General features: G+C 60.3%; 1 protein-coding gene across 1 annotated transcript; it reads right to left on the bottom strand.

Moving 5' to 3' along the window:
* Positions 1-254: 254 nt before the first annotated feature.
* On the bottom strand, positions 255-18,670 carry LOC144942470 (transmembrane protein 163a-like). Its single transcript, XM_078869337.1, has 8 exons — positions 18,592-18,670; positions 16,789-16,893; positions 16,404-16,447; positions 15,827-15,918; positions 15,206-15,302; positions 2,267-2,378; positions 678-819; positions 255-393 (listed from the first exon to the last, which is right to left on the bottom strand). The coding sequence occupies exons 1-8, from the start codon at positions 18,668-18,670 to the stop codon at positions 333-335; spliced, it is 732 nt and encodes a 243-aa protein (XP_078725463.1). The 3' UTR covers positions 255-332.
* Positions 18,671-20,652: the final 1,982 nt, after the last annotated feature.

Below are 20,652 nucleotides of genomic sequence, written 5' to 3'. Positions count from 1 at the left end.
CCCAGGACCGGTTCACGTCTTGATGTTGGCCGTGAGCGGGAATCGAACCTGGCGGCCCACCGGCTTCGGAGTGCCGCTCCCCACTCGACACCGCCAGTCATTAGGTACACACCTCGTATAAAACAACAACCCTCACCCCCCTCGCACACCCAACTTGGTTGCCGGGGTAACCGCGAGGCATCTCCTTGGTAACGGTACCCACGCTGTTTTCTATAAAACTGGTAAAACGCCTCTTGATCCCACGAATCCTCGATCCCCCACAACTCCACGCATCCAGGGCTGGAGGTCAGGGGTCAGGGCCGGAGGTCAGGGGTCAGGGCTGGAGGTCGGGGTCAGGGCAGCTCCTCGTATTGCACCGATATCCTCCAACGTGGCACCGAGTACACCAGCAGCCTGCAACAACAACCACCACCACCACAACCACATCAACAACCACCACAACCACATCAACTACCGAGTACACCAACAGCCTGCAACAACAACCACCACCACAACCACATCAACAACCACCACAACCACATCAACTACCGAGTACACCAGCAGCCTGCAACAACAACCACCACAACCACATCAACTACCGAGTACACCAGCAGCCTGCAACAACAACCACCACCACAACCACATCAACTACCGAGTACACCACCACCAACATCACCCCCCCCCCCGCCCCTGAATACCGGATTCCGAGGGTGAGGAAGGCGACCCCCATGGCGAGTCCCAGGCTCGCGTCCAAGAACCAGGCCGCAGGGTGACGTGGGGTCAGATCCACGGCCACCAGCATGGCCAGCGCCATCACGGCGCCCGCCAACGAGTTCCAGCCTGCCTCACCGGGTGAGCGAGAGGCACGGGGAGGGTGAGCAGTGGAGCGCGGGGTGAGTGTGCGTGCGTGCGCTGCTGGGAGGTTAAACTGGGTTTCAAGTTTTCATTCAAGTTTCATTGATTAGGTACAGTGAGGGAAAAAAGTATTTGATCCCCTGCTGATTTTGTACGTTTGCCCACTGACAAAGAAATGATCAGTCTATAATTTTAATGGTAGGTTTATTTGAACAGTGAGAGACAGAATAACAACAACAAAATACAGAAAAACGCATGTCAAAAGTGTTATACATTGATTTGCATTTTAATGAGGGAAATAAGTATTTGACCCCTCTGCAAAACATGACTTAGTACTTGGTGGCAAAACCCTTGTTGGCAATCACAGAGGTCAGACGTTTCTTGTAGTTGGCCACCAGGTTTGCACACATCTCAGGAGGGATTTTGTCCCACTCCTCTTCGCAGATCTTCTCCAAGTCATTAAGGTTTCGAGGCTGACGTTTGGCAACTCGAACCTTCAGCTCCCTCCACAGATTTTTTTCCCCTCACTGTATAGCCCTGTGAGCCATGCGGCTCTTGAGTCGGGTGCAACCGCAACAAACAATATATGAACAGAGAAACATCTTAAAGTGAGTGGGGCAGTGTGCGTGGTGGTGAGTGGGGCAGTGTCCGTGGTGGTGAGTGGGGCAGTGTCTGTGGTGGTGAGTGGGGCAGTGTCCGTGGTGGTGAGTGGGGCAGTGTTCGTGGTGGTGAGTGGGGCAGTGTTCGTGGTGGTGAGTGGGGCAGCGTCCGTGGTGGTGAGTGGGGCAGTGTGCGTGGTGGTGAGTGGGGCAGTGTTCGTGGTGGTGAGTGGGGCAGTGTCCGTGGTGGTGAGTGGGGCAGTGTGCGTGGTGGTGAGTGGGGCAGTGTTCGTGGTGGTGAGTGGGGCAGTGTTCGTGGTGGTGAGTGGGGCAGTGTGCGTGGTGGTGAGTGGGGCAGTGTGCGTGGTGGTGAGTGGGGCAGTGTGCGTGGTGGTGAGTGGGGCAGTGTGCGTGGTGGTGAGTGGGGCAGTGTCCGTGGTGGTGAGTGGGGCAGTGTGCGTGGTGGTGAGTGGGGCAGTGTGCGTGGTGGTGAGTGGGGCAGTGTGCGTGGTGGTGAGTGGGGCAGTGTTCGTGGTGGTGAGTGGGGCAGTGTGCGTGGTGGTGAGTGGGGCAGTGTGCGTGGTGGTGAGTGGGGCAGTGTCCGTGGTGGTGAGTGGGGCAGTGTGCGTGGTGGTGAGTGGGGCAGTGTGCGTGGTGGTGAGTGGGGCAGTGTGCGTGGTGGTGAGTGGGGCAGTGTCCGTGGTGGTGAGTGGGGCAGTGTCCGTGGTGGTGAGTGGGGCAGTGTTCGTGGTGGTGAGTGGGGCAGTGTTCGTGGTGGTGAGTGGTGGTGAGTGGGGCAGTGTCCGTGGTGGTGAGTGGTGGTGAGTGGGTACCGTCCGTGGTGAGTGAGCGGCTGGACAGGGCGGTGCCGAGCAGGAACTTGACGAGAGCGAGGACGATGCAGAGGACGGCGCTGAGCACCGACACCACGTGCAGGAACACGCCCTGCACACAGCACACTCACCAACAACACTCACCAACACTCACCAACACTCACCACCAACACCACTCACCACCAACACCACTCACCACCAACACCACTCACCACCAACACCACTCACCACCAACACCACTCACCACCAACACCACTCACCACCAACACCACTCACCACCAACACCACTCACCACCAACACTCACCAACACCACTCACCAACAACACTCACCACTCACCACCAACACTCACCAACACCACTCACCACCACCACTCACCAACACCACTCACCACCAACACCACTCACCACCAACACCACTCACCACCAACACCACTCACCACCAACACCACTCACCACCAACACCACTCACCACCAACACCACTCACCACCAACCACTCACCACCAACCACTCACCAACACCACTCACCACCAACACCACTCACCACTCACCAACACCACTCACCACCACTCACCACCAACACCACTCACCACCAACACCACTCACCACCAACACTCACCAACACTCACCAACACCACTCACCACCAACACTCACCAACACCACTCACCACCAACACCACTCACCACCAACACCACTCACCACCAACACCACTCACCACCAACACCACTCACCAACAACACTCACCACCAACCACTCACCACCAACCACTCACCAACACCACTCACCACCAACACCACTCACCACTCACCAACACCACTCACCACCACTCACCACCAACACTCACCAACACCACTCACCACCAACACTCACCAACACCACTCACCACCAACACTCACCAACACCACTCACCACCACCACTCACCACCAACACTCACCAACACCACTCACCACCACCACTCACCACCAACACTCACCAACACCACTCACCACCAACACCACTCACCACCAACACCACTCACCACCAACACTCACCAACACCACTCACCACCAACACTCACCAACACCACTCACCACCACCACTCACCACCAACACTCACCAACACCACTCACCACCACCACTCACCACCAACACTCACCAACACCACTCACCACCAACACCACTCACCACCAACACCACTCACCACCAACACTCACCAACACCACTCACCACCAACACTCACCAACACCACTCACCACCACCACTCACCACCAACACTCACCAACACCACTCACCACCAACACCACTCACCACCAACACCACTCACCACCAACACTCACCAACACCACTCACCACCAACACTCACCAACACCACTCACCACCACCACTCACCACCAACACTCACCAACACCACTCACCACCAACACCACTCACCACCAACACCACTCACCACCAACACCACTCACCACCAACACCACTCACCACCAACACTCACCAACACCACTCACCACCAACACCACTCACCACCAACACCACTCACCACCAACACCACTCACCACCACTCACCAACACCACTCACCAACACCACTCACCACTCACCACCAACACTCACCAACACCACTCACCAACAACACTCACCACCAACACTCACCACCAACCACTCACCAACACCACTCACCACCAACACCACTCACCACCAACACCACTCACCACCAACACCACTCACCACCAACACCACTCACCACCACTCACCACCAACACTCACCAACACTCACCAACACCACTCACCACCAACACTCACCAACACCACTCACCACCACCACTCACCACCAACACTCACCAACACCACTCACCACCAACACCACTCACCACCAACACCACCACTCACCACTCACCAACACCACTCACCAACACCACTCACCACCAACACCACTCACCACCAACACCACTCACCACCAACACCACCACTCACCACTCACCAACACCACTCACCACCAACACCACTCACCACCAACACCACTCACCACCAACACCACTCACCACCAACACCACTCACCACCAACACTCACCAACACCACTCCCCACCAACACTCACCAACACCACTCACCAACAACACACTCACCACCACACACTCACCACCACACACTCACCACCACACACTCACCACCACACACTCACCACCACACACTCACAACCACACACTCACCACCAACACTCACCAACAACACTCACCACCAACCACTCACAACCACACACTCACCACCACACACTCACAACCACACACTCACCACCAACCACTCACAACCACACACTCACCACCAACCACTCACAACCACACACTCACCACCAACCACTCACAACCACACACTCACCAGCAACCACTCACAACCACACATTCACCACCAACACTCACCACCAACACTCACCACCAACCACTCACCACCACACACTCACCACCAACACCAACACTCACCACCAACACCACGTGCAGGAAGACGCCCTGCACACAGCACACTCACCAACACTCACCAACACTCACCACCTCTCACCAACACTCACCACCTCTCACCGCCACTCACCACCACCCACCACCGCCACTCACCACCACCAACACTCGCCACTCACCAACACTCACCACCACTACTCACCAACCACCAACACTCAACACAACATGCACTCTCCACATCCATCACACCCACGCCAGTGTACACAACCACACTCCCCAGACACTCTCTCACCACCCGTGCACACACACACACCACACTCCACCGCCCGTGCACACACACACACACACCTCGCTCCACCACCCGCGCACACACACACACACGCTCTCACCACCCGTGCACACACACACACACACCTCGCTCCACCACCCGCGCACACACGCTCTCACCACCCACGCACACACACACACACACGCTCTCACCACCCGTGCACACACACACACACACCTCGCTCCACCACCCACGCACACACGCTCTCACCACCCACGCACACACACACACACACGCTCTCACCACCCGTGCACACACACACACACACCTCGCTCCACCACCCGCGCACACACGCTCTCACCACCCACGCACACACACACACACACGCTCTCACCACCCGTGCACACACACACACACACCTCTCTCCACCACCCGCGCACACACGCTCTCACCACCCACGCACACACACACACACACGCTCTCACCACCCGTGCACACACACACACACACACGCTCTCACCACCCGCGCACACACACACACACACCACGCTCCACCACCCGCGCACACGCGCACACACACACACACACACACCACGCTCCACCACCCGCACACATACACACACACCACGCTCTCACCACCCGTACACACACACACCACGCTCTCACCACCCGCACACACACACACACACACCTCTCTCCACCACCCGTGCACACACACACACCACGCTCCACCACCCGTGCACACACACACACACCACGCTCCACCACCCGCGCACACACACACACACACACACGCTCTCACCACCCGCGCGCACACACACACACACACGCTCTCACCACCCGCGTGCACACACACACACACACGCTCTCACCACCCGTGCACACACACACACGCTCTCACCACCCGTGCACACACACACACACACCACGCTCCACCACCCGCGCACACACACACACGCTCTCACCACCCGTACACACACACACACACCACGCTCTCACCACCCGCGCACACACACACACACGCTCTCACCACCCGCACACACACACACACCTCGCTCCACCACCCACACACACACACACACACCACGCTCTCACCACCCGTGCACACACACACAACCGCGCTCTCACCACCCGCGCGCACACACACACACTCCACGCTCTCACCACCCACGCACACACACACACACACCACGCTCCACCACCCGTGCACACACACACACGCTCTCACCACCCGTGCACACACACACACACACCTCTCTCCACCACCCGCGCACACACACACACACGCTCTCACCACCCGCGCGCACACACACACACACGCTCTCACCACCCGTGCACACACACACACACACCACGCTCCACCACCCGCGCACACACACACACACACACACACGCTCTCACCACCCGCGCGCACACACACACACACGCTCTCACCACCCGTACACACACACACCTCGCTCCACCACCCGCGCACACACACACACACGCTCTCACCACCAGCACACACACACACACACGCTCTCACCACCAGCACACACACACGCTCTCACCACCCGCGCACACACACACACCACGCTCCACCACCCGTGCACACACACACACACACGCTCTCACCACCCGCACACACACACACACACACACACGCTCTCACCACCCGCACACACACACACACACACCACGCTCTCACCACCCGTGCACACACACACACCACGCTCTCACCACCCGCGCACACAAACAAACACACACCACGCTCTCACCACCCGTGCACACACACACACACCACGCTCTCACCACCCGTGCACACACACACACACCACGCTCTCACCACCCGTGCACACACACACACACCACGCTCTCACCACCCGCACACACACACACCACGCTCTCACCACCCGTGCACACACACACACACCACGCTCTCACCACCCGCGCACACACACACCACGCTCCACCACCCGTGCACACACACACACACACGCTCTCACCACCCGCACACACACACACACACACCACGCTCTCACCACCCATGCACACACACACACACCACGCTCTCACCACCCGTGCACACACACACACACCACGCTCTCACCACCCGCACACACACACACCACGCTCTCACCACCCGTGCACACACACACACACCACGCTCTCACCACCCGCACACACACACACCATGCTCCACCACCCGTGCACACACACACACACACACGCTCTCACCACCCGCACACACACACACCACGCTCTCACCACCCGCGCACACACACACCACGCTCTCACCACCCGTGCACACACACACACCACGCTCTCACCACCCGCGCACACACACACCACGCTCTCACCACCCGTGCACACACACACACACCACGCTCTCACCACCCGCGCACACACACACCACGCTCCACCACCCGTGCACACACACACCACGCTCTCACCACCCGCGCACACACACACACACACCACGCTCTCACCACCCGCGCACACACACACCACGCTCTCACCACCCGTGCACACACACACACCACGCTCTCACCACCCGCGCACACACACACCACGCTCTCACCACCCGCGCACACACACACCACGCTCCACCACCCGTGCACACATACACACCACGCTCTCACCACCCGCACACACACACACCACGCTCTCACCACCCGTGCACACACACACACCACGCTCTCACCACCCGCGCACACACACACCACGCTCTCACCACCCGTGCACACACACACACCACGCTCTCACCACCCGCGCACACACACACCACGCTCCACTACCCGTGCACACACACACACCACGCTCTCACCACCCGCACACACACACACAACGCTCTCACCACCCGCGCACACACACATACACCACGCTCTCACCACCCGCGCACACACACACCACGGTCTCACCACCCGCGCACACACACACACAACGCTCTCACCACCCGCGCACACACACACACACACCACGCTCTCACCACCCGCGCACACACACACCACGCTCTCACCACCCGCGCACACACACACACACACACACCACGCTCTCACCACCCACGCACACACACACACACACCACGCTCTCACCACCCGTGCACACACACACACCACGCTCTCACCACCCGTGCACACACACACACACCACGCTCTCACCACCCGCACACACACACACCACGCTCTCACCACCCGTGCACACACACACACACCACGCTCTCACCACCCGCACACACACACACCATGCTCCACCACCCGTGCACACACACACACACACACGCTCTCACCACCCGCACACACACACACCACGCTCTCACCACCCGCGCACACACACACCACGCTCTCACCACCCGTGCACACACACACACCACGCTCTCACCACCCGCGCACACACACACCACGCTCTCACCACCCGTGCACACACACACACACCACGCTCTCACCACCCGCGCACACACACACCACGCTCCACCACCCGTGCACACACACACCACGCTCTCACCACCCGCGCACACACACACACACACCACGCTCTCACCACCCGCGCACACACACACCACGCTCTCACCACCCGTGCACACACACACACCACGCTCTCACCACCCGCGCACACACACACCACGCTCTCACCACCCGCGCACACACACACCACGCTCCACCACCCGTGCACACATACACACCACGCTCTCACCACCCGCACACACACACACCACGCTCTCACCACCCGTGCACACACACACACCACGCTCTCACCACCCGCGCACACACACACCACGCTCTCACCACCCGTGCACACACACACACCACGCTCTCACCACCCGCGCACACACACACCACGCTCCACTACCCGTGCACACACACACACCACGCTCTCACCACCCGCACACACACACACAACGCTCTCACCACCCGCGCACACACACATACACCACGCTCTCACCACCCGCGCACACACACACCACGGTCTCACCACCCGCGCACACACACACACAACGCTCTCACCACCCGCGCACACACACACACACACCACGCTCTCACCACCCGCGCACACACACACCACGCTCTCACCACCCGCGCACACACACACACACACACACCACGCTCTCACCACCCACGCACACACACACACACACCACGCTCTCACCACCCGTGCACACACACACACCACGCTCTCACCACCCGTGCACACACACACACCACGCTCTCACCACCCGCGCACACACACACACCACGCTCTCACCACCCGTGCACACACACACACACACCTCGCTCCACCACCCGCGCACACACACACACGCTCTCACCACCCGTGCACACACACACACACCACGCTCTCACCACCCGTGCACACACACACACCACGCTCTCACCACCCGCGCACACACACACACACACCACGCTCTCACCACCCGCGCACACACACACACCACGCTCTCACCACCCGTGCACACACACACACCACGCTCTCACCACCCGTGCACACACACACACACACCACGCTCTCACCACCCGTGCACACACACACACACACCACGCTCTCACCACCCGTGCACACACACACACACACCTCGCTCCACCACCCGCGCACACACACACACGCTCTCACCACCCGTGCACACACACACACACACACCGCGCTCTCACCACCCGTGCACACACACACACCACGCTCTCACCACCCGCGCACACACACACACACACCACGCTCTCACCACCCGTGCACACACACACACCACGCTCTCACCACCCGTGCACACACACACACCTCGCTCCACCACCCGCGCACACACACACACGCTCTCACCACCCGTGCACACACACACACACACACCACGCTCTCACCACCCGTGCACACACACCACGCTCTCACCACCCGCGCACACACACACACACACACCACGCTCTCACCACCCGTGCACACACACACACCACGCTCTCACCACCCGTGCACACACACACACCACGCTCTCACCACCCGTGCACACACACACACACCACGCTCTCACCACCCGTGCACACACACACACACACCACGCTCTCACCACCCGTGCACACACACACACCACGCTCTCACCACCCGCGCACACACACACACACACACCACGCTCTCACCACCCGTGCACACACACACACCACGCTCCACCACCCGCGCACACACACACCACGCTCCACCACCCGCGCACACACACACACACACCACGCTCTCACCACCCGCGCACACACACACACACACCACGCTCTCACCACCCGCGCACACACACACACACACCACGCTCCACCACCCGTGCACACACACACACACACCACGCTCCACCACCCGTGCACACACACACACACACCTCGCTCCACCACCCGCGCACACACACACACGCTCTCACCACCCGTGCACACACACACACACACCACGCTCTCACCACCCGTGCACACACACACACCACGCTCTCACCACCCGCGCACACACACACACACACCACGCTCTCACCACCCGTGCACACACACACACCACGCTCTCACCACCCGTGCACACACACACACCACGCTCTCGCCACCCGCGCACACACACACACACACCACGCTCTCACCACCCGTGCACACACACACACACACCTCGCTCCACCACCCGCGCACACACACACACACACGCTCTCACCACCCGTGCACACACACACACACACACACCACGCTCTCACCACCCGTGCACACACACACACCACGCTCTCACCACCCGCGCACACACACACACACACCACGCTCTCACCACCCGCGCACACACACACACACACCACGCTCTCACCACCCGTGCACACACACACACCACGCTCTCACCACCCGTGCACACACACACACCACGCTCTCACCACCCGTGCACACACACACACACACCTCGCTCCACCACCCGCGCACACACACACACGCTCTCACCACCCGTGCACACACACACACACACCGCGCTCTCACCACCCGTGCACACACACACACCACGCTCTCACCACCCGCGCACACACACACACACACACACCACGCTCTCACCACCCGTGCACACACACACACCACGCTCTCACCACCCGTGCACACACACACACCACGCTCTCACCACCCGCGCACACACACACACACACCACGCTCTCACCACCCGTGCACACACACACACACACCACGCTCTCACCACCCGTGCACACACACACACACACACCTCGCTCCACCACCCGCGCACACACACACACGCTCTCACCACCCGTGCACACACACACACCACGCTCTCACCACCCGCACACACACACACAACGCTCTCACCACCCGCGCACACACACACCACGCTCTCACCACCCGCGCACACACACACACACACCACGCTCTGACCACCCGCGCACACACACACAACGCTCTCACCACCCGCGCACACACACACACACACACACCACGCTCTCACCACCCGCGCACACACACACCACGCTCTCACCACCCGCGCACACACACACACACACACGCTCTCACCACCCGTACACACACACACACACACACCACGCTCTCACCACCCGTGCACACACACACACCACGCTCTCACCACCCGCGCACACACACACACACACACCACGCTCTCACCACCCGTGCACACACACACACCACGCTCCACCACCCGCGCACACACACACCACGCTCCACCACCCGCGCACACACACACACACACCACGCTCTCACCACCCGCGCACACACACACACACACCACGCTCTCACCACCCGCGCACACACACACACACACCACGCTCCACCACCCGTGCACACACACACACACACCACGCTCCACCACCCGTGCACACACACACACACACCTCGCTCCACCACCCGCGCACACACACACACGCTCTCACCACCCGTGCACACACACACACACACCACGCTCTCACCACCCGTGCACACACACACACCACGCTCTCACCACCCGCGCACACACACACACACACCACGCTCTCACCACCCGTGCACACACACACACCACGCTCTCACCACCCGTGCACACACACACACCACGCTCTCGCCACCCGCGCACACACACACACACACCACGCTCTCACCACCCGTGCACACACACACACACACCTCGCTCCACCACCCGCGCACACACACACACACACGCTCTCACCACCCGTGCACACACACACACACACACACCACGCTCTCACCACCCGTGCACACACACACACCACGCTCTCACCACCCGCGCACACACACACACACACCACGCTCTCACCACCCGCGCACACACACACACACACCACGCTCTCACCACCCGTGCACACACACACACCACGCTCTCACCACCCGTGCACACACACACACCACGCTCTCACCACCCGTGCACACACACACACACACCTCGCTCCACCACCCGCGCACACACACACACGCTCTCACCACCCGTGCACACACACACACACACCGCGCTCTCACCACCCGTGCACACACACACACCACGCTCTCACCACCCGCGCACACACACACACACACACACCACGCTCTCACCACCCGTGCACACACACACACCACGCTCTCACCACCCGTGCACACACACACACCACGCTCTCACCACCCGCGCACACACACACACACACCACGCTCTCACCACCCGTGCACACACACACACACACCACGCTCTCACCACCCGTGCACACACACACACACACACCTCGCTCCACCACCCGCGCACACACACACACGCTCTCACCACCCGTGCACACACACACACCACGCTCTCACCACCCGCACACACACACACAACGCTCTCACCACCCGCGCACACACACACCACGCTCTCACCACCCGCGCACACACACACACACACCACGCTCTGACCACCCGCGCACACACACACAACGCTCTCACCACCCGCGCACACACACACACACACACCACGCTCTCACCACCCGCGCACACACACACCACGCTCTCACCACCCGCGCACACACACACACACACACGCTCTCACCACCCGTACACACACACACACACACCACGCTCCACCACCCGCGCGCACACACACACACACACGCTCTCACCACCCGTACACACACACACACACCACGCTCTCACCACCCGCGCACACACACACACACACACGCTCTCACCACCCGTACACACACACACACACACACACCACGCTCCACCACCCGCGCGCACACACACACACACCACGCTCCACCACCCGCGCGCACACACACACACACACCACGCTCCACCACCCGCGCACACACACACCACGCTCCACCACCCGCGCACACACACACACCACGCTCCACCACCCGCGCACACACACACACCACGCTCCACCACCCGCGCACACACACACACCTCGCTCCACCACCCGCGCACACACACACACACACCACGCTCTCACCACCCGCGCACACACACACACCACGCTCCACCACCCGTGCACACACACACACACCACGCTCTCACCACCCGTGCACACACACACACACCACGCTCTCACCACCCGTGCACACACACACACACCACGCTCTCACCACCCGCGCACACACACACACACACACACACCACGCTCTCACCACCCGTGCACACACACACACCACGCTCTCACCACCCGTGCACACACACACACCACGCTCTCACCACCCGCGCACACACACACACACCACGCTCTCACCACCCGTGCACACACACACACCACGCTCTCACCACCCGCGCACACACACACACACACACACCACGCTCTCACCACCCGTGCACACACACACACCACGCTCTCACCACCCGTGCACACACACACACCACGCTCTCACCACCCGTGCACACACACACACACACACCTCGCTCCACCACCCGCGCACACACACACACACGCTCTCACCACCCGCGCACACACACACACACGCTCTCACCACCCGTGCACACACACACACACACCACGCTCTCACCACCCGTGCACACACACACACCACGCTCTCACCACCCGCGCACACACACACACACACACCACGCTCTCACCACCCGTGCACACACACACACACACACCACGCTCTCACCACCCGTGCACACACACACACACACCACGCTCTCACCACCCGTGCACACACACACACCACGCTCTTACCACCCGTGCACACACACACACACACACCACGCTCTCACCACCCGTGCACACACACACACACACCTCGCTCCACCACCCGCGCACACACACACACGCTCTCACCACCCGTGCACACACACACACACACACCGCGCTCTCACCACCCGTGCACACACACACACCACGCTCTCACCACCCGCGCACACACACACACACTCTCACCACCCGTGCACACACACACACCACGCTCTCACCACCCGTGCACACACACACACCACGCTCTCACCACCCGCGCACACACACACACACACCACGCTCTCACCACCCGTGCACACACACACACACACCACGCTCTCACCACCCGTGCACACACACACACCACGCTCTCACCACCCGTGCACACACACACACACACCACGCTCTCACCACCCGTGCACACACACACACCTCGCTCCACCACCCGCGCACACACACACACGCTCTCACCACCCGTGCACACACACACACACACACCACGCTCTCACCACCCGTGCACACACACACACCACGCTCTCACCACCCGCGCACACACACACACACACCACGCTCTCACCACCCGTGCACACACACACACCACGCTCTCACTACCCGCGCACACACACACACACCCCACGCTCTCACCACCCGCGCACACACACACACACCCCACGCTCTCACCACCCGCGCACACACACACACACACCACGCTCTCACCACCCGTGCACACACACACACCACGCTCTCACCACCCGTGCACACACACACACACACCACGCTCTCACCACCCGTGCACACACACACACCACGCTCTCACCACCCGCGCACACACACACACACCCCACGCTCTCACCACCCGCGCACACACACACACCACGCTCTCACCACCCGTGCACACACACACACCACGCTCTCACCACCCGTGCACACACACACACACCACGCTCTCACCACCCGTGCACACACACACACCACGCTCTCACCACCCGCGCACACACACACACACACACACCACGCTCTCACCACCCGTGCACACACACACACCACGCTCTCACCACCCGTGCACACACACACACACACCACGCTCTCACCACCCGTGCACACACACACACGCCATGCACACACACACACACCCACACACACACACGCGCCGCGCTCACCCCCTGTGGCTGGGAGCGCTGCACGAGGCCCAACGCAGATTTCGCGGCGATGAACGCGGAGGAGACGAGGAACACGGCGCCCAGCGCCATACACGCCCTGGGGAGACACGCGGGGAGAGACACGGTGGGGCGGGGGGGGAGACAAGAGGGAGAGACAAGGGGGGGGGAGACAAGGGGGGGGGGAGACAAGAGGGAGAGACAAGGGGGTGGGGGAGACAAGGGGGGGGGAGACAAGAGGGAGAGACAAGGGGGGGGGAAGACAAGGGGGGGGGGGGAGACAAGGGGGAGGGGAGGAGAGACAAGGGGGGGGGAAAGACACGGCGGTGTGAGGGAGGGAGAGAAACGAGGGGAGGGGGAGCCATGAGGGCGAGAGACACGTGTATCCATGTCCTCCCTCACCCCCCTTCCCACCAATCCCGCCCCCCCTGCTCACCCCTCAACACCCCCCCCACTCACCCGTGCTCACCCCTCACCACCCCCCCCCCCACTCACTCCTCACCACCCCCCCCACTCACCCGTGCTCACCCCTCACCACCCACTCTACCCCCCCCCCCTGCTCACCCCTCACCACCCCCCCCCCCCGCTCACTCACCCCTCACCACCCACTCCACCCCCGCTCACCCGTGCTCACGCCGGGACGAGGGCAACTCGACTTTGCTGCTGAACCTCCAGGCGACCACCCCCGACGTGAGCGTGTCCAGCAGGGCCCCCACCTGGGGAGGGGACGAGCCAGGCGGTCACAGCTCATCGCAGCGTGCTCAGACGCGCTTCTGCGGCCGTCTGGAACGCTCTGCTGATATTAGGAAGCCACTGTGGGGGGGGGGGGTAAGTCTGGGAGCTGTGATGCACTTTTAAATCGATATTCAAACGCACTTCTTGTAGAACTGCTTCGTGCGTTTCGTCCGTTGTCCTTCCCGCACGCCCCCCCCCCCACCCGATAAGCCCGGTGGGCTACGCACGGTGCGGGAGAAGTACAACACGTGCGGACATACGGGGGCTAGGGGGCGGGGGATGAGGAGTGAGGTGAGGTGAGACATCATCACTGTGAGAGCAACGCAGATCACAGGGGTCACCGCTAGAGGCTCAGAGCCGCACGAGGATCTATGGGTCCCAGGCCACGGTCGGTGTCACCGGGTGGAGGTCAGCGACTGGGTCAGAGTCAAGGTCAGGGTCAAAGTCAGGGTCAGGGTTCACTCACCGCAAACGCGAACGCGGCTGCGCTGTGCTGCAGCACGGAGACCACTGCGGGGGGGGGGGGGAGAAGAGGGCACAGTGCCACCATGATGCAGGAGCTACGGCGAGGACGATGGTGGTGGTGGTGGCGGTGGTGGCGAGATGGTGGTGGTGACGATGTGGTGGTGGTGGTGGTGGCGTGAGCGAGATGGTGGAGATGACGATATGGTGGCGGTGGTGGCGGTGTGAGCGAGATGGTGGAGATGGTGGAGGTGGTGGCGGTGTGAGCGAGATGGTGGAGGTGTGAGCGAGATGGTGGAGGTGTGAGCGAGATGGTGGAGGTGTGAGCGAGATGGTCGAGGTGTGAGCGAGATGGTGGAGGTGACGACCTGCCGGAGGGGGTCCCTCACCGAAGGCCGCGGCCCCCATGGCGGCCGTGGCGACGATGGAGACGGCGGAGACGAGCAGCGCCAGGCGGCGGAGAGACGCCAGGCGGTCCTCGCAGCCAGACTCGCCTGGCACAACAACCACAACAACCACAACCACAACATCTAGAGCCGACACAACCACAACTAGAACCACAACCACCACAACGAGAAGCAACAACCACACAACCACAACTAGAACCACAACCACCACAACTAGAAGCAACAACCACACAACCACAATTAGAACCAAGACCAATCACACCTAGAAGAAACACCACCACCAACCACCACAACTAGAAGACCACACAACCGCACAACACTCCACATTACTCACATCCACCACCTCTGTAACACACGTGTTGCCTGTTGGGGCAAGTGCTGCTAGCCAGCCCCCTCTTGTGGGTGTCGTTGCAGGCCGGAACAGCAGCACGTGAGGGGGTGGGTGGACAATAACACGCCCGGCCGCCTTTGTCTCCCCAATGATGATGTTTAGATTGCGCCAGGTACTCATTTGAGGCCGAGTCGACCTAGGGGAGGTCCAATAGCCGTTCAGGTAATCGCCGGTGGCGTTGGTAAGGAGCAGGAATCGAACTCTGGTCGCCACATTCGTAGCGCAGCGCGCTAACCAAAACCAACACAACCACCACCACAACCACCACAACAACCACCACAACCACCACAACAACCACCACAACCACCACACCCACAACCAACAACCACCACAACCACCACAACAACCACAACCACCACGCCAACAACCAACACAACCACAACCCCAACCACCACGCCAACAACCAACACAACCACCACAACCACCACCACCACAACCACCACGCCACCACGCCCACAACCACCACAACCACCACGCCAACAACCAACAACCACCACAACCAACAACCATCACAACCAACACAACCACCACAACCACCACGCCAACAACCAACACAACCACCACGCCTACAACCAACACAACCACCACAACCACTACGCCAACAACCAACACAACCACCACAACGACCATGCCTACAACCAACACAACCACCACAACCACCACGCCTACAACAACCACCACAACCACCACGCCCACAACCACCACGCTTACAACCAACACAACCACCACAACCACCACGCCAACAACCAACACAACCACCACAACCACCACGCCAACAACCAACACAACCACCACGCCTACAACCACCACAACCACCACAACCACTACGCCAACAACCAACACACCCACCACAACCACCACGCCTACAACAACCACCACAACCACCAGGCCCACAACCAACACAACCACCACCACCACGCCTACAACCACCACAACCACCACGCCAACCAACACAACCATCACGCCAACCAACACAACCACCACAACCACCACGCCAACAACCAACACAACCACCACAACCACCACGCCAACAACCAACACAACCACCACGCCAACAACCAACACAACCACCACGCCAACAACCAACACAACCACCACAACCACCACGCCAACAACCAACACAACCACCACGCCTACAACAACCACCACAACCACCACGCCTACAACCAACACAACCACCACGCCTACAACAACTTCCACAACCACCACGCCCACAACCACCACAACCACACGGAAGGCAGCCACCACAACCACCACGTCCACAACCACCACAACCACCACGCCCACAACCAACACAACCACCACACCTACAACCACCACCACAACCACCACGCCCACAACCAACACAACCACCACAACCACACGGAGGGCAGCCACCCCCCCCCGCCACTCACACTCCGAACTCGCGGTGTTCTCCTCGCTCTCCCCGCCGCCGTCTCCTGCTCGCACCGCCGCCTCCGTCTCCTCCTCCATGGCTCAGCGGCCGCTCGCTTCTCCCAACCTCCACCACCTCCACCACCACCAGCACCACGCGGGGTTCTCCCACGCGACGTGACCCCCGGTGGGGGCGCTTTAACCCGCGATCTCTCTGCTCCACCCTCTCGGGGTTGCACCACAACTCGTCACACGGCGGATCGAGATGGGGGCAAAGAGGCGTGGTCGTAATCTGGCGGATCGTAACTGATGGGCGGGCGGGCGGGGGGAGTTGTAGTACAATTGGCGTAAAGTCTAAGCTGGCTTTAAAACAGGGTGGTGGAGGGGAGATATTGAGCCTAAATGGTGGCTTCGCGAGGGGGGGTGGTGGTGGTGGTGGTAGGGGGGGTGGAGGGAAAAAAAGTCCCCGCAAAAGCGACACGGAAGACCACGTGGAGGCCGAACACGTGGCGAGGAAAGTGCCGGGAAAATTCTGCCGGGCCGGGTCCGTCACGTGACGCGCGGGCATTTAAATCCGGCGCGCGCTGTGATTGGACGGGCCCAGAGCCCACCCTTCCCAACTCCCCCTCCCACTCAGCGCTCTGATTGGACGAACGAAAGTCCCTCTCCCTCCTCCCATCTCGCGCTCTGATTGGACAAGGCAGACCCCTCCCCTCCATCCCTCCCCCACCAGCTCGTGCTCGCGAGCTAATTTGCATATTAAATGCCCTGGCGGGCAGGGGGTGCAGGCGCGTGGCAGCAGAAATCGACGATTTCATCGTCTTCTTGGTTCTTTCGGTAAAGTCACGTAGAATGGAAATAATAAAATAATAAAAATAAAACATCTCCGCGACTTTACCGAAAGAACCAAGAAGATGAATCCCTGCAGTCACGAAAGCTTTAAATCGAGATTTCATCGTCGCCAGCGTCTATGGATTTGCTGGCTTAGAGAATCGATTAATGACCATCACTCCCAATGCCGAACTGTACTGCAGTCGAATCGTGAACCCCACCTCGTGTACAGCACAGTACACATTCCTGCGGAGGGAGCTGGTAGGAACGTTGGGTTGCTCGGTCAATGGCCAGGGTCAACGGCGGCGTGGTGTATTCCGCAAATATGCCCGACTGTGAGGGCGGGCACAAGCCGGCGTGAGTAGGTTAAACGTTGAGTTTTATAAGGGCAGCACGGGGTGACCAGCCCCTCCCCACCCAGCCCCACCCTCTCCACCCAGCCCCACCCCACCCTCCCCACCCAGCCCCTCCCACCCTCCCCTCTCCACCCAGCCCCACCCCTCCCATTTTTGTATGCACGACGGACGGACACAGTAATCCCCTGTGGCCTGGTGGAACCAGGTGGTTCCTACCAGTAAAACAACGGCGTACTGTGTGTGCGTGTCACGAAGAGAGAAAGTACACGCGTTTAGAGTATTTGACTGCTGCAAATGTCCACGTGATGAGAAGCCGCTTCGTTGCGCTATCATTCGTGGCCACGTCGCTGCTGAAAAAGAGCGAGATAGCTCAGTGTTACCCGGCTCAGCCTTACCTGGTAAAATATTTTAAAAAGCGTTTAGTTTATATTATGGGACCTCCTTTGCCAGTACCAAAACATACTAACATTATTTTGGTCCACACCAAAGGCGTCATCTGGTCGAACACCATATGAGACTAGGCTCTAAAGAAAGCTGTCTCTGGTGTGGGCCAATCAGTTTCAAAGACAATGCATAAATTATCAGAGTATTGTTTTTTGTTTGCATTTGGCTGCAAGTATTGAGGTTAATGTAAACATGATTCCTTGCAAAAGATGTCAGTTTTGTTGCCATAAAAAAGGGGAAAACCCTATTAGTATATTTAGTTTATATCATGGGCGACGTTTCGGGAAATGGCCCTTACAGCACATCGGGCAGAGAGGTGTTGAAACGTCGCCTGTAGCTATGCCTGTACCTATGCCTGTAGCTATGCCTGTACCTATGTCTGTACCTATGCCTGTACCTATGCCTGTACCTATGCCTGTAGCTATACCTGTAGCTATGCCTGTAGCTATG

This window comes from Lampetra fluviatilis, chromosome 27, assembly GCF_964198595.1.
Source record: "Lampetra fluviatilis chromosome 27, kcLamFluv1.1, whole genome shotgun sequence".
NCBI classification, from domain to species: domain Eukaryota; kingdom Metazoa; phylum Chordata; class Hyperoartia; order Petromyzontiformes; family Petromyzontidae; genus Lampetra; species Lampetra fluviatilis.
The sequence above is the reverse complement of the archived record's forward strand: the minus strand, read 5'-3'. Positions and strand labels throughout refer to the sequence as shown.

Bases quoted from the DNA above. Each gene is read 5' to 3' on its own strand.
- LOC144942470 (XM_078869337.1), bottom strand. From the start codon at position 18,670: ATGGAGGAGGAGACGGAGGCGGCGGTGCGAGCAGGAGACGGCGGCGGG. The intron at 15,919-16,403 runs GTGAGTGAACCC...TCCCCTCCCCAG, and splicing joins CAGCCGCGTTCGCGTTTGCG to GTGGGGGCCCTGCTGGACAC. The intron at 820-2,266 runs GTACCCACTCAC...CCGGTGAGGCAG, and splicing joins CCGCTCACTCACCACGGACG to GCTGGAACTCGTTGGCGGGC.